At 38.4% G+C, this 26,362-nt stretch overlaps 1 protein-coding gene across 2 annotated transcripts in view; it reads right to left on the bottom strand.

Annotated features, from left to right (window-relative positions):
- triob (trio Rho guanine nucleotide exchange factor b) overlaps positions 1 to 26,362 on the bottom strand; it is a 153,351-nt gene that overhangs the window by 10,724 nt on the left and 116,265 nt on the right. The window contains exons 36-50 of one of the 2 annotated variants that reach the window (XM_087778987.1): positions 26,265 to 26,362; positions 18,847 to 19,133; positions 18,620 to 18,790; positions 16,927 to 17,022; positions 15,692 to 15,840; positions 15,561 to 15,627; positions 12,037 to 12,140; positions 11,904 to 11,973; positions 11,743 to 11,832; positions 10,557 to 10,649; positions 10,453 to 10,503; positions 10,311 to 10,388; positions 10,061 to 10,252; positions 9,032 to 9,209; positions 1,455 to 2,179 (exon numbers count right to left, since the gene is read on the bottom strand). The exon at positions 26,265 to 26,362 is cut by the window's right edge and continues 152 nt beyond it. In XM_087778987.1, the coding sequence (XP_087635113.1) occupies positions 1,455 to 2,179; positions 9,032 to 9,209; positions 10,061 to 10,252; positions 10,311 to 10,388; positions 10,453 to 10,503; positions 10,557 to 10,649; positions 11,743 to 11,832; positions 11,904 to 11,973; positions 12,037 to 12,140; positions 15,561 to 15,627; positions 15,692 to 15,840; positions 16,927 to 17,022; positions 18,620 to 18,790; positions 18,847 to 19,133; positions 26,265 to 26,362 (2,449 nt within the window). The remainder of the gene's footprint in view (positions 1 to 1,454; positions 2,180 to 9,031; positions 9,210 to 10,060; positions 10,253 to 10,310; positions 10,389 to 10,452; positions 10,504 to 10,556; positions 10,650 to 11,742; positions 11,833 to 11,903; positions 11,974 to 12,036; positions 12,141 to 15,560; positions 15,628 to 15,691; positions 15,841 to 16,926; positions 17,023 to 18,619; positions 18,791 to 18,846; positions 19,134 to 26,264) is intronic. The other variant, XM_087778986.1, reaches the window with a different exon arrangement.

The raw sequence follows: 26,362 nt of genomic DNA, 5'->3' as shown, positions 1-26,362 counted from the left end.
GAAAATATTTAAAATATAAATAGAAAATAATTAAATTATATATATAAAAAAATTGAATTATAAATTGAAAATAATTGAAGTACAAATTGAAAATAATGTAATTATAAATAAAAAATAATGTAATTATAAATAAAAAATAATGTAATTATAAATAGAAAATAATTGAAATACAAATTGACAATAATTAAAATATAAATTCAATATATTTTAAATATAAATTGAAAATATTTGAAAATAATTAAATTATATATATATATATATAAAAAATTGAAATACAAATTGAAAATAATGTTATTATAAATTTAAAATAATTGAATTGTAAATATAAAATAATTGAAATATAAATTGATAATAATTAAAATATAAATTCAATATATTTTAAATATAAATTGAAAATAATTGAAAATAATTAAATTATATATAAAAAAAATTGAATTATTAACAGAAAATAATTGAAATACAAATTGAAAATATTTTAAATATAAATAGAAAATAATTAAATTATATATAAAAAAAATTGAATTATAAATTGAAAATAATTGAAGTACAAATTGAAAATAATGTAATTATAAATAAAAAATAATGTAATTATAAATAAAAAATAATGTAATTATAAATAGAAAATAATTGAAATACAAATTGACAATAATTAAAATATAAATTCAATTTATTTTAAATATAAATTGAAAATATTTGAAAATAATTAAATTATATATATAAAAAAAATTGAAATACAAATTGAAAATAATGTTATTATAAATTTAAAATAATTTAATTGTAAATATAAAATAATGGAAATATAAATTGAAAATAATTAAAAAATAAATTCAATATATTTTAAATATAAATTGAAAATAATTGAAAATAATTAAATTATATATAAAAAAAATTGAATTATTAACAGAAAATAATTGAAATACAAATTGAAAATATTTTAAATATAAATAGAAAATAATTAAATTATATATAAAAAAAATTGAATTATTAATTGAAAATAATTGAAGTACAAATTGAAAATAATGTAATTATAAATAAAAAATAATGTAATTATAAATAAAAAATAATGTAATTATAAATAGAAAATAATTGAAATACAAATTGACAATAATTGAATTATAAATTGAAAATAATTGAAATATAAATATAAAAAAAGGTAAATATAAACATAAAATAAGGTAAATCTAAATATATTGTGAAGACACTGAAACACTAAGAATCTTGTGAGAATAAACCCTGAAGGATTGAACAGGTTCAGTAAGAAGATCATCTGCAGGTGCAGCAGGTGCAGCAGGTGCAGCAGGTGCAGCAGGTGCAGCAGGTGCAGCAGGTGCAGCAGGTGAGTCCATGATGTTAGTGACTCAGAGAAGCTGCTGCTGATGTTAGAGCCTCAGAAACAGGAAGTGGTCGTCGGTGAAGTTAGTGACTCCGGCGTTAGTGGCGTCTGGAGGTCTTACCCCGTTGCTCTGCAGCGACTGCTCGCTGGCGGAGGAGCAGGTGCTCATGCGGTCTAAGTCTTTGCTAGTGGTGGAGTGGCGCTGGTGCAGGGGGGCCTGGCTCCCGCCGCCGTCCCCGGGCTGGGGGGCCCGGCCCCCCGGGGAGGAGGGGACGCCCGGGACCACGGCCCAGAAGGGGTTGCCTTTGTGGGCGGGGCTGGGCGGCACCGACGCCTCCTTCCCGGCGCCGGGCGGCGAGATCATGGGCGACACCGTCCCGACCCGGGGGGTTTTGAGCGACAGGTTGAGGGGGGCCACGGCCATTTTGAGTTTACGAGCCGGCGCCTGTTTGACCTCCTCGGAGCCTCCTGGAGTGCTACTGCCCCCTGGTGGTCTGCTGCCGTCACTACAGCCTTCGGGAACCTCTCCGTTGGCGTCTGAGCTCGGGGGGAAGGACGGGGGGCGGCAGGGGGACCACGTACCTGCTGATCGGTCAGGCCCGTCGGGGCCTGGGGGGTGGTGGTGGTGGAGCGGTTGGGGGAGGCGCGAGGAAGGCTGCGGGATCCTGGAGGGTCGAGAGCGAGGCCCGCAGAGCGAGGACGAGACGCCGCCCGGTCCCCCCGACATGTTGGAGGTGCTGGAGGAGCTGCTGCCCCCTGGTGGACCCCCTGTGCTGCTACTGCCGGGGGGAGCCCCGGGGCCTCCACCCACGTGGTTCCTCTGGTACTCGATGGGGGACGTCAGAGCTGGAAATATAAAAAGATAAAAGAATAATTTTCTGGATGAAAAGGACGACAATGACAAACTTTATATTTAAGATTATATTTGACTTAAAAACTGATGATTTTAAACATTTTAAACGAAAGAAATGTACATATTTATGTCATTTTTAATTTAAAAAAATTAATAATATGTATATGTATAAAATTCAGTTTAAATAAAAGATAAAACTATATTTATTGCGTCAAAATACATCTATTTATAAAATGTTAAATAGAAAAAAAAGATCTATTCATAAGACATTCAATAGAAAAAAAAAAAAATTGAACTTTATATCGAACATTTAAACCTGAAAAAATATAGATTCAGGAAATGTTTAAATGAAAAAAAAGAAAATTCTATTTGTTCTATTGTTTATGTTAAAAAAACGAAAACATTTAATAATATTTTGCAAAAAAAAGTTGCAAATTTGAAATAAAAAGTGTTTCTATTGGAAAACGAAATCTATTTTTACACTTTTCAGTTTAAAAAACAAAAAAAACATCAATTTATAACATTTTGTGTTGAAAAAAACGAATATTTGAATAGAAAAATATATATTAATAACATCTTTAATTGACTCATCAGTTGTTTAACTTTGTGTTCCTCTCACCGTTGATGAAGTTGTGTTTAACTTGTGTTTAACTCGTGTCATGTTGGTGTTTGTTCCTCTCACCGTTGAGAAAATTGTGTTTAACTTGTGTTTAACTTGTGTTTAACTCGTGTCATGTTGGTGTTTGTTCCTCTCACTGTTGAGGAAGTTGTGTTTAACTTGTGTTTAACTTGTGTTTAACTTGTGTTTAACTCGTGTCATGTTGCTTTTTGTTTCTCTCACCGTTGAGAAAGTTGTGTTTAACTTGTGTTTAACTTGTGTTTAACTCGTGTCATGTTGGTGTTTGTTCCTCTCACTGTTGAGGAAGTTGTGTTTAACTTGTGTTTAACTTGTGTTTAACTTGTGTTTAACTTGTGTTTAACTCGTGTCATGTTGCTGTTTGTTCCTCTCACCGTTGATGACGTTGTGTTTAACTTGTGTTTAACTTGTGTTTAACTTGTGTTTAACTCGTGTCATGTTGCTGTTTGTTCCTCTCACCGTTGATGAAGTTGTGTTTAACTTGTGTTTAACTTGTGTTTAACTCGTGTCATGTTGGTGTTTGTTCCTCTCACCGTTGAGGAAGTTGTGTTTAACTTGTGTTTAACTTGTGTTTAACTCGTGTCATGTTTGTGTTTGTTCCTCTCACCGTTGAGGAAGTTGTGTTTAATTTGTGTTTAACTTGTGTTTAACTCGTGTCATGTTGCTGTTTGTTCCTATCACCGTTGATGAAGTTGTGTTTAACTTGTGTTTAACTCGTGTCATGTTGCTGTTTGTTCCTCTCACCGTTGAGGAAGTTGTGTTTAACTTGTGTTTAACTTGTGTTTAACTCGTGTCATGTTGCTGTTTGTTCCTCTCACCGTTGAGGAAGTTGTGTTTAACTTGTGTTTAACTTGTGTTTAACTCGTGTCATGTTGCTGTTTGTTCCTCTCACCGTTGTGGAAGTTGTGTTTAACTTGTGTTTAACTTGTGTTTAACTCGTGTCATGTTGCTGTTTGTTCCTCTCACCGTTGATGAAGTTGTGTTTAACTTGTGTTTAACTTGTGTTTAACTTGTGTTTAACTCGTGTCATGTTGCTGTTTGTTCCTCTCACCGTTGATGAAGTTGTGTTTAACTTGTCTTTAACTTGTGTTTAACTCGTGTCATGTTGGTGTTTGTTCCTCTCACCGTTGAGAAAGTTGTGTTTAACTTGTGTTTAACTTGTGTTTAACTCGTGTCATGTTGGTGTTTGTTCCTCTCACTGTTGAGGAAGTTGTGTTTAACTTGTGTTTAACTTGTGTCATCTTGGTGTTTGTTCCTCTCACCGTTGAGGAAGTTGTGTTTAACTTGTGTTTAACTTGTGTTTAACTTGTGTTTAACTTGTGTTTAACTTGTGTTTAACTTGTGTTTAACTTGTGTCATGTTGGTGTCTGTTCCTCTCACCGTTGAGGAAGTTGTGTTTAACTTGTGTTTAACTTGTGTTTAACTTGTGTCATGTTGGTGTTTGTTTCTCTCACCGTTGAGGAAGTTGTGTTTAACTTGTGTTTAACTTGTGTTTAACTCGTGTCATGTTGGTGTTTGTTCCTCTCACCGTTGAGAAAATTGTGTTTAACTTGTGTTTAACTTGTGTTTAACTCGTGTCATGTTGGTGTTTGTTCCTCTCACTGTTGAGGAAGTTGTGTTTAACTTGTGTTTAACTTGTGTTTAACTTGTGTTTAACTCGTGTCATGTTGCTTTTTGTTTCTCTCACCGTTGAGAAAGTTGTGTTTAACTTGTGTTTAACTTGTGTTTAACTCGTGTCATGTTGGTGTTTGTTCCTCTCACTGTTGAGGAAGTTGTGTTTAACTTGTGTTTAACTTGTGTTTAACTTGTGTTTAACTTGTGTTTAACTCGTGTCATGTTGCTGTTTGTTCCTCTCACCGTTGATGACGTTGTGTTTAACTTGTGTTTAACTTGTGTTTAACTTGTGTTTAACTCGTGTCATGTTGCTGTTTGTTCCTCTCACCGTTGATGAAGTTGTGTTTAACTTGTGTTTAACTTGTGTTTAACTCGTGTCATGTTGGTGTTTGTTCCTCTCACCGTTGAGGAAGTTGTGTTTAACTTGTGTTTAACTTGTGTTTAACTCGTGTCATGTTTGTGTTTGTTCCTCTCACCGTTGAGGAAGTTGTGTTTAATTTGTGTTTAACTTGTGTTTAACTCGTGTCATGTTGCTGTTTGTTCCTATCACCGTTGATGAAGTTGTGTTTAACTTGTGTTTAACTCGTGTCATGTTGCTGTTTGTTCCTCTCACCGTTGAGGAAGTTGTGTTTAACTTGTGTTTAACTTGTGTTTAACTCGTGTCATGTTGCTGTTTGTTCCTCTCACCGTTGAGGAAGTTGTGTTTAACTTGTGTTTAACTTGTGTTTAACTCGTGTCATGTTGCTGTTTGTTCCTCTCACCGTTGTGGAAGTTGTGTTTAACTTGTGTTTAACTTGTGTTTAACTCGTGTCATGTTGCTGTTTGTTCCTCTCACCGTTGATGAAGTTGTGTTTAACTTGTGTTTAACTTGTGTTTAACTTGTGTTTAACTCGTGTCATGTTGCTGTTTGTTCCTCTCACCGTTGATGAAGTTGTGTTTAACTTGTCTTTAACTTGTGTTTAACTCGTGTCATGTTGGTGTTTGTTCCTCTCACCGTTGAGAAAGTTGTGTTTAACTTGTGTTTAACTTGTGTTTAACTCGTGTCATGTTGGTGTTTGTTCCTCTCACTGTTGAGGAAGTTGTGTTTAACTTGTGTTTAACTTGTGTCATCTTGGTGTTTGTTCCTCTCACCGTTGAGGAAGTTGTGTTTAACTTGTGTTTAACTTGTGTTTAACTTGTGTTTAACTTGTGTTTAACTTGTGTTTAACTTGTGTTTAACTTGTGTCATGTTGGTGTCTGTTCCTCTCACCGTTGAGGAAGTTGTGTTTAACTTGTGTTTAACTTGTGTTTAACTTGTGTCATGTTGGTGTTTGTTTCTCTCACCGTTGAGGAAGTTGTGTTTAACTTGTGTTTAACTTGTGTTTAACTCGTGTCATGTTGGTGTTTGTTCCTCTCACTGTTGAGGAAGTTGTGTTTAACTTGTGTTTAACTTGTGTTTAACTCGTGTCATGTTGCTGTTTGTTCCTCTCACCGTTGATGACGTTGTGTTTAACTTGTGTTTAACTTGTGTTTAACTTGTGTTTAACTTGTGTTTAACTTGTGTTTAACTTGTGTTTAACTCGTGTCATGTTGCTGTTTGTTCCTCTCACCGTTGATGAAGTTGTGTTTAACTTGTGTTTAACTTGTGTTTAACTTGTGTTTAACTCGTGTCATGTTGCTGTTTGTTCCTCTCACCGTTGATGAAGTTGTGTTTAACTTGTGTTTAACTTGTGTTTAACTCGTGTCATGTTGGTGTTTGTTCCTCTCACCGTTGAGAAAGTTGTGTTTAACTTGTGTTTAACTTGTGTTTAACTCGTGTCATGTTGGTGTTTGTTCCTCTCACTGTTGAGGAAGTTGTGTTTAACTTGTGTTTAACTTGTGTTTAACTTGTGTTTAACTTGTGTTTAACTTGTGTCATGTTGGTGTCTGTTCCTCTCACCGTTGAGGAAGTTGTGTTTAACTTGTGTTTAACTTGTGTTTAACTTGTGTCATGTTGGTGTCTGTTCCTCTCACCGTTGAGGAAGTTGTGTTTAACTTGTGTTTAACTTGTGTTTAACTCGTGTCATGTTGGTGTTTGTTCCTCTCACCGTTGAGGAAGTTGTGTTTAACTTGTGTTTAACTTGTGTTTAACTTGTGTCATGTTGGTGTCTGTTCCTCTCACCGTTGAGGAAGTTGTGTTTAACTTGTGTTTAACTTGTGTTTAACTTGTGTCATGTTGGTGTTTGTTTCTCTCACCGTTGAGGAAGTTGTGTTTAACTTGTGTTTAACTCGTGTCATGTTGGTGTTTGTTCCTCTCACTGTTGAGGAAGTTGTGTTTAACTTGTGTTTAACTTGTGTTTAACTCGTGTCATGTTGCTGTTTGTTCCTCTCACCGTTGATGACGTTGTGTTTAACTTGTGTTTAACTTGTGTTTAACTTGTGTTTAACTTGTGTTTAACTTGTGTTTAACTTGTGTTTAACTCGTGTCATGTTGCTGTTTGTTCCTCTCACCGTTGATGAAGTTGTGTTTAACTTGTGTTTAACTTGTGTTTAACTTGTGTTTAACTCGTGTCATGTTGCTGTTTGTTCCTCTCACCGTTGATGAAGTTGTGTTTAACTTGTGTTTAACTTGTGTTTAACTCGTGTCATGTTGGTGTTTGTTCCTCTCACCGTTGAGAAAGTTGTGTTTAACTTGTGTTTAACTTGTGTTTAACTCGTGTCATGTTGGTGTTTGTTCCTCTCACCGTTGATGAAGTTGTGTTTAACTTGTGTTTAACTTGTGTCATGTTGGTGTTTGTTCCTCTCACCGTTGAGGAAGTTGTGTTTAACTTGTGTTTAACTTGTGTTTAACTTGTGTTTAACTTGTGTTTAACTTGTGTTTAACTTGTGTCATGTTGGTGTCTGTTCCTCTCACCGTTGAGGAAGTTGTGTTTAACTTGTGTTTAACTTGTGTTTAACTCGTGTCATGTTGGTGTTTGTTCCTCTCACTGTTGAGGAAGTTGTGTTTAACTTGTGTTTAACTTGTGTTTAACTCGTGTCATGTTGCTGTTTGTTCCTCTCACCGTTGATGACGTTGTGTTTAACTTGTGTTTAACTTGTGTTTAACTTGTGTTTAACTTGTGTTTAACTTGTGTTTAACTCGTGTCATGTTGCTGTTTGTTCCTCTCACCGTTGATGACATTGTGTTTAACTTGTGTTTAACTTGTGTTTAACTTGTGTTTAACTCGTGTCATGTTGCTGTTTGTTCCTCTCACCGTTGATGAAGTTGTGTTTAACTTGTGTTTAACTTGTGTTTAACTTGTGTTTAACTTGTGTTTAACTTGTGTTTAACTCGTGTCATGTTGCTGTTTGTTCCTCTCACCGTTGATGAAGTTGTGTTTAACTTGTGTTTAACTTGTGTTTAACTTGTGTTTAACTCGTGTCATGTTGCTGTTTGTTCCTCTCACCGTTGATGAAGTTGTGTTTAACTTGTGTTTAACTTGTGTTTAACTCGTGTCATGTTGGTGTTTGTTCCTCTCACCGTTGAGAAAGTTGTGTTTAACTTGTGTTTAACTTGTGTTTAACTCGTGTCATGTTGGTGTTTGTTCCTCTCACCGTTGATGAAGTTGTGTTTAACTTGTGTTTAACTTGTGTCATGTTGGTGTTTGTTCCTCTCACCGTTGAGGAAGTTGTGTTTAACTTGTGTTTAACTTGTGTTTAACTTGTGTTTAACTTGTGTTTAACTTGTGTTTAACTTGTGTTTAACTTGTGTCATGTTGGTGTCTGTTCCTCTCACCGTTGAGGAAGTTGTGTTTAACTTGTGTTTAACTTGTGTTTAACTTGTGTCATGTTGGTGTCTGTTCCTCTCACCGTTGAGGAAGTTGTGTTTAACTTGTGTTTAACTTGTGTTTAACTCGTGTCATGTTGGTGTTTGTTCCTCTCACCGTTGAGGAAGTTGTGTTTAACTTGTGTTTAACTTGTGTTTAACTTGTGTCATGTTGGTGTCTGTTCCTCTCACCGTTGAGGAAGTTGTGTTTAACTTGTGTTTAACTTGTGTTTAACTTGTGTTTAACTTGTGTTTAACTTGTGTTTAACTTGTGTTTAACTTGTGTTTAACTCGTGTCATGTTGGTGTTTGTTCCTCTCACCGTTGAGGAAGTTGTGTTTAACTTGTGTTTAACTTGTGTTTAACTTGTGTCATGTTGGTGTTTGTTTCTCTCACCGTTGAGGAAGTTGTGTTTAACTTGTGTTTAACTTGTGTTTAACTCGTGTCATGTTGGTGTTTGTTCCTCTCACTGTTGAGGAAGTTGTGTTTAACTTGTGTTTAACTTGTGTTTAACTCGTGTCATGTTGCTGTTTGTTCCTCTCACCGTTGATGACGTTGTGTTTAACTTGTGTTTAACTTGTGTTTAACTTGTGTTTAACTTGTGTTTAACTTGTGTTTAACTCGTGTCATGTTGCTGTTTGTTCCTCTCACCGTTGATGACATTGTGTTTAACTTGTGTTTAACTTGTGTTTAACTTGTGTTTAACTCGTGTCATGTTGCTGTTTGTTCCTCTCACCGTTGATGAAGTTGTGTTTAACTTGTGTTTAACTTGTGTTTAACTTGTGTTTAACTTGTGTTTAACTCGTGTGATGTTGCTGTTTGTTCCTCTCACCGTTGAGGAAGTTCCTCTGGTTCTCCAGGATCTGGCTGACCTGGTGAAGCCACACCTGGACCACAGCGGAGCTGCTGGAGTGAAGCGTGAACCTCTCGCTGCTGCCGCTGGACGACCTGGAGGTCAAGGTGAACCTGCAGGGGTCGTCGGATATTTCCTCCAGACCCAACCAGCTGACCTGCACAACACACAGTTACACGTTTAAATCAAGGTTAACACTGAAACATTTGTTGATATGTTTTAAATCATTTAATTAAATCATTTCTTTATTGAAAGGTTGAACTAACAAAATTTCAATTTTTCAAAATAAATGTTTGTTCTTTTTACACATAGAGTTTTATATTATAATTCCAATAATTAAAAAATGAATGATAAAAATTCAATATTGTTTAATTCATAGTCTTTAAAATTCAATATTAATATTCAATACTGTCTGTGTCTCATGATTGGCTGAAAGTTTGTCGCTCTGTGATCTGTTGGTTTTGTCTGGTGACACCATTTCACCAACATTTTATATTGAAATTAAAAGACTACGAATAAAAAAAGACTGAATTTGAAAACTTGTTTTATTTTCAAACTATAAGTTAAATTAATTTTTTTAAACTATTCCAATTTTGAATACTGAATTTAATTATTATTCAATTAGAATATTGAACTTTGTTTTAAATTTGTTTTAATAATTTGAAAAATCTTGGATTAAAAAAAAATCTTCAACCTTCCAAGATATGAAATATTGAATATTTTTAAATAATTTAATCCTCAAATAAAACAATTTCAATATTGAATATTTCAATATAAAGACAAAAAAAAGAAAATCAGAGAATTTGTTTTTTAATTATTGGAATAAGAACTTTTTTACTTTTAGGAATCAATTTAACGTGTGGAAAAAATATAATTAAAAAATAATTCTTTATTCAAACATATATTTTTTAAAAACTAAATAAATAAATAAACTAATTATTGAATTGAACTGAATTAATGCCTCCAACATTAGAATAAAAACACAGTGTGGCGCCCCCGTGTGGTCACCTTGATGTTGTTCTTGAAGAGGTAGCCGGGGCTGGAGAAGCCCTTCTTCTTGTCAAGAGGTTCACTGAAGATGACGATCTGCTCGAACAGGAAGACCCTCCTCTCCTTCATCCTGGACAGAAGACCCCCGTCCTGGTCCGACACCATGAAGGTGTCCTGCAGGAGCAGCCGGCCCTGAGCCACGATCTTCCCCTGAAGACAGAGACTCGTGAAGGTCCAGGTCAGGACGGGATCTTCAGGTCGGACTCACGTCGAAGCCCTGCAGTCGTCCCACGTTCATCATGTCGTTGCAGCGTTTAGGAACCACACACATGACCTCCACAGCTTTCTGCAGGAACGTGGACAAACATTTAGTCACAGGACTCTCAACATGAACTTCTCGTCTTCTTCACCTCCAGCTCTGTCGTCTCTGCTCCAGCCTTCTTGGACACTTTGAGCAGATCCTGAGGAGACACCAGTTCAGACGACTCTTCAGTCCAGACTCACTTCAACGTACCTTCAGCAGCAGCTGGTACTTCATGATCCTCTGGACCGGCTTGATGAGCAGGTCCGTGATCTGCAGCCGGTGACCCAGACGCTGCTTCAGCTCCTGAAGACATGAGTGGACGAGTCAGTACAGACATGAGTAGACGAGTCAGTACAGACATGAGTAGACGAGTCAGTACAGACATGAGTAGACGAGTCAGTACAGACATGAGTAGACGAGTCAGTACAGACATGAGTAGACGAGTCAGTACAGACATGAACAGACGAGTCAGTACAGACATGAGTGGACGAGTCAGTACAGACATGAACAGACGAGTCAGTACAGACATGAGTAGACGAGTCAGTACAGACATGAACAGACGAGTCAGTACAGACATGAGTGGACGAGTCAGTACAGACATGAACAGACGAGTCAGTACAGACATAAGTAGACGAGTCAGTACAGACATGAGTAGACGAGTCAGTACAGACATGAACAGACGAGTCAGTACAGACATGAGTGGACGAGTCAGTACAGACATGAACAGACGAGTCAGTACAGACATAAGTAGACGAGTCAGTACAGACATGAGTAGACGAGTCAGTACAGACATGAACAGACAAGTCAGTACAGACATGAACAGACGAGTCAGTACAGACATGAGTAGACGAGTCAGTACAGACATGAACAGACGAGTCAGTACAGACATGAACAGACGAGTCAGTACAGACATGAACAGACGAGTCAGTTCAGACATGAACAGACGAGTCAGTACAGACATGAACAGACGAGTCAGTACAGACATGAACAGACGAGTCGATCAAGACATGAGTAGACGAGTCAGTACAGACATGAACGGACGAGTCAGTACAGACATAAGTAGACGAGTCAGTACAGACATGAACAGACGAGTCAGTACAGACATAAGTAGACGAGTCAGTACAGACATGAGTAGACGAGTCAGTACAGACATGAACAGAAGAGTCAGTACAGACATAAGTAGACGAGTCAGTACAGACATGAGTAGACGAGTCAGTACAGACATGAACAGACGAGTCAGTACAGACATAAGTAGACGAGTCAGTACAGACATGAGTAGACGAGTCAGTACAGACATGAACAGAAGAGTCAGTACAGACATGAACAGACGAGTCAGTACAGACATGAGTAGACGAGTCAGTACAGACATGAAAAGATCTTAATGTTGTGGACTCACCTCAAAGTAAGTGTCGATATATTCCGACACAATGTGCTCAGACTTAGGCTTGTTCTGACAGTAGACGATGTACATGTGGAACCTTCGCTCCTGCAGACGACGACAGACACGTTCAACTGACGATCAAATAGATTTGTACGATGAAAGATTGAAAGAAGGACCTGCTTGACGAACAGAGGAGCGAGTCGGTCCGGCTCCTCCAGACTCTTCTCCAGCTCCGCCAGGAAGAAACTGACGACGAGACACTTGATGAAGAACATTTATGTGTGAAATAAATCGAGAGGTCGATCGTACTCTTTGTGCCAGTCGTAGATCTGGTGGATGTTTCCAAACACCATCTTGTCTTTGCCTCTCATGTCGTCAGGAACTCCCTCTTCCTTCATGCGGCTCATGTAACCCTGAACGACAGACACATTAGAAAGTCAGTACAGACATGCATAGATGAGTCAGTACAGACATGCATAGACGAGTCAGTACAGACATGAATAGACGAGTCAGTACAGACATGAATAGAAGAGTCAGTACAGACATGAATGGACGAGTCAGTACAGACATGAATGGACGAGTCAGTACAGACATGAATGGACGAGTCAGTACAGACATGAATGGACGAGTCAGTACAGACATGCATAGACGAATCAGTTCAGACATGAACAGACGAGTCAGTACAGACATGAACAGAAGAGTCAGTACAGACATGAACAGACGAGTCAGTACAGACATGCATAGAAGAGTCAGTACAGACATGAATAGAAGAGTCAGTACAGACACGAGTCAGTACAGACATGCATAAAAGAGTCAGTACAGACATGCATAGAAGAGTCAGTACAGACATGAATAGAAGAGACAGTACAGACATGCATAGACGAGTCAGTTCAGACATGAACAGAAGAGTCAGTACAGACACGAGTCAGTACAGACATGCAGAGAAGAGTCAGTACAGACATGAATAGATGAGTCAGTACAGACATGCATAGACGAGTCAGTTCAGACACGAGTCAGTACAGACATGCATAGAAGAGTCAGTACAAACATGAATAGAAGAGTCAGTACAGACATGCATAGACGAGTCAGTACAGACATGAATAGAAGAGTCAGTACAGACACGAGTCAGTACAGACATGCATAGAAGAGTCAGTACAGACATGAATAGAAGAGTCAGTACAGACATGCATAGACGAGTCAGTTCAGACATGAACAGACGAGTCAGTACAGACATGAACATAAGAGTCAGTACAGACATGAACAGAAGAGTCAGTTCAGACACGATTCAGTACAGACATGCATAGAAGAGTCAGTACAGACATGAATAGAAGAGTCAGTACAGACATGCATAGAAGAGTCAGTACAGACATGAATAGAAGAGTCAGTACAGACACGAGTCAGTACAGACATGCATAGAAGAGTCAGTACAGACATGAATAGAAGAGTCAGTACAGACATGCATAGACGAGTCAGTTCAGACATGAATAGATGAGTCAGTACAGACATGCATAGAAGAGTCAGTACAGACATGCATAGAAGAGTCAGTACAGACATGAGTAGACGAGTCAGTACAGACATGCATAGACGAGTCAGTACAGACATGAATAGATGAGTCAGTACAGACATGCATAGACGAGTCAGTTCAGACATGAGTAGACGAGTCAGTACAGACACGAGTAAGAACAGACATGCATAGAAGAGTCAGTACAGACATGCATAGATGAGTCAGTACAGACATGAACAGACGAGTCAGTACAGACATGCATAGACGAGTCAGTACAGACATGAATAGAAGAGTCAGTACAGACATGAACAGACGAGTCAGTACAGACATGAATAGAAGAGTCAGTACAGACATGAACAGACGAGTCAGTACAGACATGCATAGGCGAGTCAGTACAGACATGAATAGAAGAGTCAGTACAGACATGAACAGACGAGTCAGTACAGACATGAGTAGAAGAGTCAGTACAGACATGCATAGACGAGTCAGTACAGACATGAATAGAAGAGTCAGTACAGACATGCATAGACGAGTCAGTACAGACATGAATAGAAGAGTCAGTACAGACATGAACAGACGAGTCAGTATAGACATGAGTAGAAGAGTCAGTACAGACATGCATAGACGAGTCAGTACAGACATGAACAGACGAGTCAGTGCAGACATGCACAGGCGAGTCAGTACAGACATGAATAGAAGAGTCAGTACAGACATGAACAGACGAGTCAGTACAGACATGAACAGACGAGTCAGTACAGACATGAGTAGAAGAGTCAGTACAGACATGAATAGAAGAGTCAGTACAGACATGAACAGACGAGTCAGTACAGACATGAACAGACGAGTCAGTACAGACATGAATAGAAGAGTCAATACAGACATGAACAGACGAGTCAGTACAGACATGAACAGACGAGTCAGTACAGACATGAGTAGAAGAGTCAGTACAGACATGCATAAACGAGTCAGTACAGACATGAGTAGAAGAGTCAGTACAGACATGCATAAACGAGTCAGTACAGACATGAGTAGAAGAGTCAGTACAGACACAAGTCAGTACAGACATGAACAGAAGAGTCAGTACAGACATGAACAGACGAGTCAGTACAGACATGAATAGAAGAGTCAGTACAGACATGAACAGACGAGTCAGTACAGACATGAACAGATGAGTCAGTACAGACATGAGTAGAAGAGTCAGTACAGACATGAACAGACGAGTCAGTACAGACATGAATAGAAGAGTCAGTACAGACATGAACAGACGAGTCAGTACAGACATGAACAGACGAGTCAGTACAGACATGAATAGAAGAGTCAGTACAGACATGAACAGACGAGTCAGTACAGACATGAACAGATGAGTCAGTACAGACATGCATAGACGAGTCAGTACAGACATGAATAGAAGAGTCAGTACAGACATGCATAGACGAGTCAGTACAGACATGAATAGAAGAGTCAGTACAGACATGAACAGACGAGTCAGTATAGACATGAGTAGAAGAGTCAGTACAGACATGCATAGACGAGTCAGTACAGACATGAACAGACGAGTCAGTGCAGACATGCACAGGCGAGTCAGTACAGACATGAATAGAAGAGTCAGTACAGACATGAACAGACGAGTCAGTACAGACATGAACAGACGAGTCAGTACAGACATGAGTAGAAGAGTCAGTACAGACATGAATAGAAGAGTCAGTACAGACATGAACAGACGAGTCAGTACAGACATGAACAGACGAGTCAGTACAGACATGAATAGAAGAGTCAATACAGACATGAACAGACGAGTCAGTACAGACATGAACAGACGAGTCAGTACAGACATGAGTAGAAGAGTCAGTACAGACATGCATAAACGAGTCAGTACAGACATGAGTAGAAGAGTCAGTACAGACATGCATAAACGAGTCAGTACAGACATGAGTAGAAGAGTCAGTACAGACATGCATAAACGAGTCAGTACAGACATGAACAGATGAGTCAGTACAGACACAAGTCAGTACAGACATGAACAGAAGAGTCAGTACAGACATGAACAGACGAGTCAGTACAGACATGAATAGAAGAGTCAGTACAGACATGAACAGACGAGTCAGTACAGACATGAACAGATGAGTCAGTACAGACATGAGTAGAAGAGTCAGTACAGACATGCATAAACGAGTCAGTACAGACATGAACAGAAGAGTCAGTACAGACATGAACAGATGAGTCAGTACAGACATGAGTAGAAGAGTCAGTACAGACATGCATAAACGAGTCAGTACAGACATGAACAGATGAGTCAGTACAGACAATCAAGTGGAATAAACGTCTGTACCTCCACCACTGACCCCAGGTCCTTCACGTAGTCTCGTTCCGTCTCCACCAGCTCCAGCAGGACGTAGCTGCAGATCAGAGCAGGTCAGTTAGCAGGTCCAGGTCCAGGTCCAGCAAACCTTCTGGACTCACTGTCTCCTCTTGAGGAAGCCGGACTTGCGCTCGTCCAGCTCGTCGATGGGCGACGAGGACGAGAGCAGAGAGTTGTCTGACGGGTTGAGTGACGGCGAGCTGCTGTCGCCGTGTTCCACCGACAGAGAACTGGGTCGATCCTCCAGAGACTGAACACAACGTTCAAGAGGTTCTTGTTACGACATGAATACAAATGTTTTGTTGGACTCTTTGGACTAATTGTATTTTTACTCTCTGTGACAGTTTAGTTTCTGGGAGTGTTTTGATGTGTTTCATCTCCAGGTTCTTTTCTTCCTTTTCAGATCTATTTATCCGTCCGTCCATCCATCCATCCGTCCATCCGTCCATCCGTCCATCCGTCCATCCATCCATCCATCCATCCATCCATCCATCCATCCATCCATCCATCCATCCATCCATCCATCCATCCATCCATCCATCCATCCATCCATCCATCCATCCATCCATCCATCCACCATCCATCCATCCATCCATCCATCCATCCATCCATCCATCCATCCATCCATCCACCATCCATCCATCCATCCATCCATCCATCCATCCATCCATCCATCCATCCATCCACCATCCATCCATCCATCCATCCATCCATCCACCATCCATCCATCCATCCACCATCCATCCATCCATCCACCCACCCACACACCCATCCATCCATCCACCATCCACCCACCCACCATCCATCCATCCATCCATCCATCCATCCATCCACCATCCATCCATCCATCCATCCATCCATCCATCCATCCATCCATCCATCCATCCATCCATCCATCCATCCATCCATCCATCCATCCATCCATCCATCCATCCATCCATCCATCCATCCATCCATCCACCCACCCACCCATCCATCCATCCATCCATCCATCCATCCATCCATCCACCCACCCACCCATCCATCCATCCATCCATCCATCCATCCAAAAATATGTATTTTCTATTTATTGATATTGTATTTGACAGAAAAAAGTAAAGTATAAGTTACTTTATATTGAAATATTTGATCTTCTATACATTATTCCAATAAATGATGGGAAACGATGAAGAAAATATAATATTTTATATTAAAAATACTCACAGAAAGAACATGAACAAGTACATTGAGATTCAAACTGGTGATGAATGGTAATAAGATATTGATCAATGATTCACTTTGATAAGAAACGAAAGTGAAACACTAGACCACGTGATAAGACGCCACAACATCTCACCATCTTGCTCTTCACCAGCTCCTCGATGGCACTGACCAGCTCGGCTGCACTCGGGGTCTCGGAGCTGTTGGGTCGAGGGTTGAGACGAGACGTGGACTGAGGACCAGAACCAGAACAAACCGGTTTGAACACAGTTGGAAACAGAGAGGAGGTGGAGAGACCCCGACAAGATGATGTTGAGCTCACCAGAGAGACTTCCCATGATGCAGCTAAACACGGTTCTACAGGGTCGTGAGGGTCGTGAGGGTCGTGAGGGTCATGAGGGTCATGAGGGTCATGAGGGTCATGAGGGTCATGAGGTACAGACTGATCTACATCTATCATGAACTTCTGACTAGATCAACACTAATCGGAGGAAGAAGGAGAAGACGAAGGATTTTTACACGAGAGAAAAGGAAACTTGGAGAGAAAAGAGAAAAATCAACTTGAGAAGTTTGTTCAGTAAATGAACGATTAGTTTCATCAATATTATCATAAATGATTGAAATACAAGTTACAGAGTTAATATTTTTAAGTTTATCCATTTATTCATCCATCTATCATCCATCCGTCATCCATTTGTCATCCATTCATTATAGTGGAAAATTGTTTGATTATAGTTGAAAATTGTTTGATTATAGTTGAAAATTGTTTGATTATAGTTGAAAATTGTTTGATTATAGTTGAAAATTGTTTGATTATAGTTTAAATTGTTTGATTATAGTTGAAAATTGTTTGATTATAGTTGAAAATTGTTTGATTATAGTTGAAAATTGTTTGATTATAGTTGAAAATTGATTGATTATAGTTGGAAATTGTTTGATTATAGTTTAAATTGTTTGATTATAGTTTAAATTGTTTGATTATAGTTGAAAATTGTTTGATTCTAGTTGAAAATTGTTTGATTATAGTTGAAAATTGTTTGATTATAGTTGAAAATTGTTTGATTATAGTTTAAATTGTTTGATTATAGTTGAAAATTGTTTGATTATAGTTGAAAATTGTTTGATTATAGTTGAAAATTGTTTGATTTTAGTTGAAAATTGTTTGATTATAGTTGAAAATTGTTTGATTATAGTTGAAAATTGTTTGATTATAGTTGAAAATTGTTTGATTATAGTTGAAAATTGTTTGATTCTAGTTGAAAATTGTTTGATTATAGTTGAAAATTGTTGGATTATAGTTGAAAATTGTTTGATTATAGTTGAAAATTGTTTGATTATAGTTGAAATTGTTTGATTCTAGTTGAAAATTGTTTGATTATAGTTGAAAATTGTTTGATTATAGTTGAAAATTGTTTGATTCTAGTTGAAAATTGTTTGATTGTAGTTGAAAATTGTTTGTTTATAGTTGAAAATTGTTTGATTCTAGTTGAAAATTGTTTGATTCTAGTTGAAAATTGTTTGATTATAGTTGAAAATTGTTTGATTATAGTTGAAAATTGTTTGATTCTAGTTGAAAATTGTTTGATTGTAGTTGAAAATTGTTTGATTATAGTTGAAAATTGTTTGATTATAGTTGAAAATTGTTTTGCGTCGAAAAACTGATGAAATCACAATATAAACTTAGCTAAAGCTAAAGTGTTAGCGCTGCAGGTGTTGCTATGGCGATGTTGTAACACTAGGTGGAGCTAGAGACTAGGATCTCAACTAGCGCCACCATAACTAGTTTAACGCTGGTTAAAGGAGTCGTTCGATGAGTTAACTCTGCTCACCTTGTCGTCCTGAGAGTCGGGCTGCAGCAGGCTATGCTGCTGGATGGCCATAGGGGGCGGCAGAGGGACGGCGTCGGCGCCCTCCTCGCCCTCCTCCTCGCCACAGCTCTGCATGCCCGACGAGGACGACTTGGACAAGGTTCCGCTGCTCAGGCCTTCGTTGCGCATCCTCTGCAGAGACGAGTGACAGCTGTCAGCTGCTCGTCACCGTGGCAACAAGCACTCACCTCCTCCAGCGTCTCGTCCTGCGGCGTGGCGGCGCTGTCGTCAGAGTCCTTCTGCGAGCCCTGCATGGACTCCATGTTCTTCCTGGTGCCGTCGCGGTTCTTCTTGTGCTTCTGAGCCAGTTTCTTCACGTGGCCGTCGGCCTTCCCCGAGCTCAGGCGTCGCACCGGACTGGTGAGCCACTTCCTCAGGGTGTTGCCCGGACGCTTGGGCCCCGGAGAGCTGTGAGGCCCCAGAGTGTGACTGGAGCCCGGCTGGAGGGTGTCGTTGCTGGACACTGAGAGGGAGTCTGAGGACAGATGGAGCAGAAGGTTCATTAAAGACTTATATTATAGACTTCATTAAAGGTTTATATAGTAAATCAAACAATTTTCAACTATAATCAAACAATTTTCAACTATAATCCAACAATTTTCAACTATAATCCAACAATTTTCAACTATAATCAAACAATTTTCAACTATAATCCAACAATTTTCAACTATAATCAAACAATTTTCAACTATAATCATACAATTTTCAACTATAATCAAACAATTTTCAACTATAATCAAACAATTTTCAACTATAATCAACAATTTTCAACTATAATCATACAATTTTCAACTATAATCAAATAATTTTCAACTATAATCAAACAATTTTCAACTATAATCAACAATTTTCAACTATAATCAACAATTTTCAACTATAATCATACAATTTTCAACTATAATCAAACAATTTTCAACTATAATCAAACAATTTTCAACTATAATCATACAATTTTTAACTATAATCAAACAATTTTCAACTATAATCAAACAATTTTCAACTATAATCAAACAATTTTCAACTATAATCATACAATTTTTAACTATAATCAAACAATTTTCAACTATAATCAAACAATTTTCAATTCTTTGTCCATCTTAAAATCTACTAAACTTGTAGCTGCAATGACCAGTTCACTGAGAGGAAGTGAGACCGAGAGAGAAGTTTTGTTGTAAAAGTATTAAGCGAGAGTTAATAACTCTTATTTAGTAATTATTTGTAAGAAAGCTGAACATTTTGTTTTATGAACAACAGATAAAAACACAACGACAGCAGAGATTATAAAACAAGTTAAATTCAACTTGTGTCTTCAAGGTTCTGGTGTTTGTTTTTAGCTCATGGTGATGAGATGTGTGGGCGAGAGAAGCTTCTCTTGCATCTCTGAGGGAATATGGAGGAGAAAACACTCTTAATACAACAATACACAACTCACAGATACATGTACACAATAGTCAACTGTTCTCATGCACAAGACTCTTGTGTTGTGTTGTAACAAGTATATATGTGTAGTATTGTCCAGTACTTGACTCTGATGTTGTGATAGTGTAGTAACAAGTATATATGTGTAGTATTGTCCAGTACTTGACTCTGGTGTTGTGATAGTGTAGTAACAAGTATATATGTGTAGTATTGTCCAGTACTTGACTCTGGTGTTGAGATAGTGTAGTAACAAGTATATATGTGTAGTATTGTCTAGTACTTGACTCTGGTGTTGTGATAGTGTAGTAACTAGTATATATGTGTAGTATTGTCCAGTACTTGACTCTGATGTTGTGATAGTGTAGTAACAAGTATATATGTGTAGTATTGTCCAGTACTTGACTCTGGTGTTGTGATAGTGTAGTAACAAGTATATATGTGTAGTATTGTCCAGTACTTGACTCTGGTGTTGTGATAGTGTAGTAACAAGTATATATGTGTAGTATTGTCCAGTACTTGACTCTGGTGTTGTGATAGTGTAGTAACAAGTATATATGTGTAGTATTGTCCAGTACTTGACTCTGGTGTTGTGATAGTGTAGTAACAAGTATATATGTGTAGTACTGTCCAGTACTTGACTCTGGTGTTGTGATAGTGTAGTAACAAGTATATATGTGTAGTACTGTCCAGTACTTGACTCTGGTGTTGTGATAGTGTAGTAACACGTATATATGTGTAGTATTGTCCAGTACTTGACTCTGGTGTTGTGATAGTGTAGTCACAACGATATATGTGTAGTATTGTCCAGTACTTGACTCTGGTGTTGTGATAGTGTAGTAACAAGTATATATGTGTAGTATTGTCCAGTACTTGACTCTGGTGTTGTGATAGTGTAGTCACAACGATATATGTGTAGTATTGTCCAGTACTTGACTCTGGTGTTGTGATAGTGTAGTAACAAGTATATATGTGTAGTATTGTCCAGTACTTGACTCTGGTGTTGTGATAGTGTAGTAACACGTATATATGTGTAGTACTGTCCAGTACTTGACTCTGGTGTTGTGATAGTGTAGTCACAACGATATATGTGTAGTATTGTCCAGTACTTGACTCTGGTGTTGTGATAGTGTAGTAACAAGTATATATGTGTAGTATTGTCCAGTACTTGACTCTGGTGTTGTGATAGTGTAGTAACAAGTATATATGTGTAGTATTGTCCAGTACTTGACTCTGGTGTTGTGATAGTGTAGTAACAAGTATATATGTGTAGTATTGTCCAGTACTTGACTCTGGTGTTGTGATAGTGTAGTAACAAGTATATATGTGTAGTATTGTCCAGTACTTGACTCTGGTGTTGTGATAGTGTAGTAACAAGTATATATGTGTAGTATTGTCCAGTACTTGACTCTGGTGTTGTGATAGTGTAGTAACAAGTATATATGTGTAGTACTGTCCAGTACTTGACTCTGGTGTTGTGATAGTGTAGTAACAAGCATATATGTGTAGTATTGTCCAGTACTTGACTCTGGTGTTGTGATAGTGTAGTCACAACGATATATGTGTAGTATTGTCCAGTACTTGACTCTGGTGTTGTGATAGTGTAGTAACAAGTATATATGTGTAGTATTGTCCAGTACTTGACTCTGGTGTTGTGATAGTGTAGTAACAAGTATATATGTGTAGTATTGTCCAGTACTTGACTCTGGTGTTGTGATAGTGTAGTAACAAGTATATATGTGTAGTATTGTCCAGTACTTGACTCTGGTGTTGTGATAGTGTAGTAACAAGTATATATGTGTAGTATTGTCCAGTACTTGACTCTGGTGTTGTGATAGTGTAGTAACAAGTATATATGTGTAGTACTGTCCAGTACTTGACTCTGGTGTTGTGATAGTGTAGTAACAAGTATATATGTGTAGTACTGTCCAGTACTTGACTCTGGTGTTGTGATAGTGTAGTAACACGTATATATGTGTAGTATTGTCCAGTACTTGACTCTGGTGTTGTGATAGTGTAGTCACAACGATATATGTGTAGTATTGTCCAGTACTTGACTCTGGTGTTGTGATAGTGTAGTAACAAGTATATATGTGTAGTATTGTCCAGTACTTGACTCTGGTGTTGTGATAGTGTAGTCACAACGATATATGTGTAGTATTGTCCAGTACTTGACTCTGGTGTTGTGATAGTGTAGTAACAAGTATATATGTGTAGTATTGTCCAGTACTTGACTCTGGTGTTGTGATAGTGTAGTAACACGTATATATGTGTAGTACTGTCCAGTACTTGACTCTGGTGTTGTGATAGTGTAGTCACAACGATATATGTGTAGTATTGTCCAGTACTTGACTCTGGTGTTGTGATAGTGTAGTAACAAGTATATATGTGTAGTATTGTCCAGTACTTGACTCTGGTGTTGTGATAGTGTAGTAACAAGTATATATGTGTAGTATTGTCCAGTACTTGACTCTGGTGTTGTGATAGTGTAGTAACAAGTATATATGTGTAGTACTGTCCAGTACTTGACTCTGGTGTTGTGATAGTGTAGTAACAAGTATATATGTGTAGTACTGTCCAGTACTTGACTCTGGTGTTGTGATAGTGTAGTAACAAGTATATATGTGTAGTACTGTCCAGTACTTGACTCTGGTGTTGTGATAGTGTAGTAACAAGTATATATGTGTAGTACTGTCCAGTACTTGACTCTGGTGTTGTGATAGTGTAGCAACTAGTATATATGTGTAGTATTGTCCAGTACTTGACAAAGTCATAACTAATTTCATCGGTTTTCAAACCAAAATATGTCCAAACATCAGCTTTAAAAGCTCACTGTATCCTCTCATCCTCAGTCATCTCACAGAATTTCATTTGTTTCTTTAACTGCAGATGACGTAACGACTGCTGCCATCTAGAGGCATTTACTTGGAAAATAAAAGTGAAAATGTATGTTAATTTCAAATTTTGAACTAAATTTTGTCATAAATGTTAAGTTGTTTGAACAAAACTCTGAGTCTCAGTTGCCAAACTTGTCTCCTTCATCTAAGAAGGAACTTTAAGAACTTGGATCCCAAGGCAAGAGTAGAAATAGTGAATGTCTTTTGGCTCAGCTCTTCTTTCTCCTAACACAACGATACAGATCCATCTCATGGTCCCCTCACTCCAGAACAAGAGACCCAGATACTTAAGTGTCTCTCAGCATCTTAACTCACGTCCGGTTCAAAGAGCCGTTAGATTTACGGGGTCTGAGGACCAGGTCTGAGGGACATGCCTGACATTCCAGGGGTGTCACCAGGGGAGCCTCCCCCTCATGGTGGGGTCGCCCCCCGAGAGACACAAACATCTCGGGGTGTAAATGGAGGCTCGAGTCGGGGGGTCTGGAACGCTACATAAATACTGAGGGGCCTGAGAGTGATGTGGCAGTTTTACTGCAGTTTTACAAGTATTTGAATCTAAATCTACAGTAATACTTACTGTAGAAGAAAGAAACTTGTTTAGAAGAAGAAAAAATACTCATATTTCTACACGTGAATACTGTCAAAATATGTATTATTAATACAAAATATCAAGATTTTTGTAACACAAAAATAAAAAGATTTCATAATATATTTGTATTAATGTAGAAAAGATGTGATTCGTCAACTTTTTTATTACATTTGTTATTTTATTTTATTTACAAATTAAAGCTTAAATAAATGATATTAATTAATTAAGTTGTACCTGGATATAAATAAATGTAATTTAAATAAATAAATAATATTAATTAATTAAGTTGTACCTGGATATAAATAAATGTAATTTAAATAAATAAATAATATTAATTAATTAAGTTGTACCTGGACATAAGTAAATGTAATTTAAATAAATATATAAATAATATTTATTAATTAAGTTGTACCTGGATATAAGTAAATGTCATTTAAATAAATATATAAATAATATTTATTAATTAAGTTGTACCTGGACATAAGTAAATGTCATTTAAATAAATATATAAATAATATTAATTAATTAAGTTGTACCTGGATATAAGTAAATGTCATTTAAATAAATATATAAATAATATTAATTAATTAAGTTGTACCTGGATATAAGTAAATGTAATTTAAATAAATATATAAATAATATTAATTAATTAAGTTGCACCTGGATATAAATACATTTAATTAAAAATAATAAATGAATAAATAAATTCATAAGATAAACATTATAAAATAATACATTTGTTTTGTGATAACACTGTGTTTAAAATGCTACAATGACTGTGACCTCTGACCTCTGACCTGACGCCTCCTCACACAATGAACCTGCATCAACAGAATGACTGGACGACACTGAAGTCATTCGTCAGAAGCCGTCGTCATGGAAACAGCGTTGCTCATGGGTCACCTACCCAAGTCCAGCATCCAGAACCTGCAGCTGCTCCTCTGAGCGTCCATGAAACTGGTGTCAAGTCCAGAGTCTGAGTCCATGAACCTGAAGCTCAGAAGGTTCTTCACATCAGAAGATAATGTTCCTCAGACCAGAGTGAAGTGAAGCTCCAGTGGATTCTTCTCCTCTCTGTGTAGTCGTGTACCTCCTTCTCTCTCTCTCTCTCCCTCCTTCTCTCTCTCCCTCCTTCTCTCTCTCTACCGCCACCTCCTTTCCCGCCTTCTCCTTTAACTATCTCCCTCCTTCTCTCTCTCTCTCCTTCCTTTTCTCTCTCTCTCTCTCCCTCCTCCTCCTTTCCCACCCTCTCCTCTCTCTATCTCTTTCTCTCTCTCCCTCCTCCTCCTTTCCCACCCTCTCCTCTCTCTATCTCCTTCTCTCTCTCCCTCCTCCTCCTTTCCCACCCTCTCCTCTCTCTCTATCTCCTTCTCTCTCTCTCTCTCTCCCTCCTCCTCCTTTCCCACCCTCTCCTCTCTCTCTATCTCCTTCTCTCTCTCTCTCTCTCTCCCTCCTCCTCCTTTCCCGCCTTGTCCTTTTTCTCTCTTCCTCCTTCTCTCTCTCTTCCTTCTCCTCCTCCTTCTCCTCTCTCTCTCTCTCCTTCTCTCTCTCTCTCTCCCTCCCTCCTCCTCCTTTCCCGCCTTCTCCTCTCTTTCTATCTCCTTCTCTCTCTCTCCCCCTCGCTCTCTTCCTCCTCCTCCTTCTCCTCTCTCCCTCTTTTCTTCTTTTCTCTCTCTATCTCCCTCCTCCTTTCCCTCATTCTCCTCTCCCTTAATTCTTCTTCTCTCTCTCTCTCTCTCCCTCTCTCTCTCTCTCTCTTCCTCCTTTCTTCTGCTCTCTCTCCCTCTCTCTCTTCCTCCTTTCTTCCGCTCTCTCTCTTTGGGTCGAGTCTCTGATATGTTGTGCTGACAAGTCGTTCAAGGTTTCAGTGTTTTTTAGACTCTGTTTTTTTTGTTTGTCTAAATGTGCACAAGTTAAAAATCCTGAACCCCTGTGTTATCTCCGGGTCACCTTGACCCAGAGCCGACACAAGAGTTAAACTGCCTTGAAAACCTCATTTGTTTTGAAAACATGTCCAAACATCAACTTAAATAAAGCAGATGCAGTCACTGTATCCTCATGTCCTCAGTCGTCTCGCAGGATAGTTGTACACAAAAATGAACAAACGTCGTGAATATTTGCAAGTTATTGTAAATAAAAAAGATTTAAACTTCAAAATTCATCTCAAGCTGAAACTTTTCATAAGTTCACATTTTTCTCACAACAGTCGGACTCACAACAGTCGGACTCACAACAGTCGGACTCACAACAGTCGGACTCACAACAGTCAGACTCACAACAGTCGTACTCACAACAGTCGGACTCACAACAGTCGGACTCACAACAGTCGGACTCATAACAGTTGGACTCACAACAGTTGGACTCACAACAGTCGGACTCACAACAGTCGGACTCATAACAGTTGGACTCACAACAGTTGGACTCACAACAGTCGGACTCACAACAGTCGGACTCATAACAGTTGGACTCACAACAGTTGGACTCACAACAGTCGGACTCACAACAGTCGGACTCATAACAGTCGGACTCACAACAGTCGGACTCACAACAGTCGGACTCACAACAGTCGGACTCACAACAGTCGGACTCACAACAGTCGGACTCACAACAGTCGGACTCACAACAAACAAGCTGATCCCTCAAAACTGCAGGAGTCACACGAGGCCGTGGACAGGAAGCCCTTCAGAATAAGAGCGCGACTCACCCTTGTGGTTGAACAGACCCTCCATCTCCACCGACGACCTGGAGTGTGCGATGCACAGCATGGTGCACGGTACGATTCCCTCCTGGGCCGGCGAGCGG

The sequence above is a fragment of the Callionymus lyra genome, chromosome 17, assembly GCF_982586985.1.
Source record: "Callionymus lyra chromosome 17, fCalLyr1.hap1.1, whole genome shotgun sequence".
Lineage (NCBI taxonomy): Eukaryota > Metazoa > Chordata > Actinopteri > Syngnathiformes > Callionymidae > Callionymus > Callionymus lyra.
This window is presented reverse-complemented; position numbering and strand designations above follow the sequence as displayed.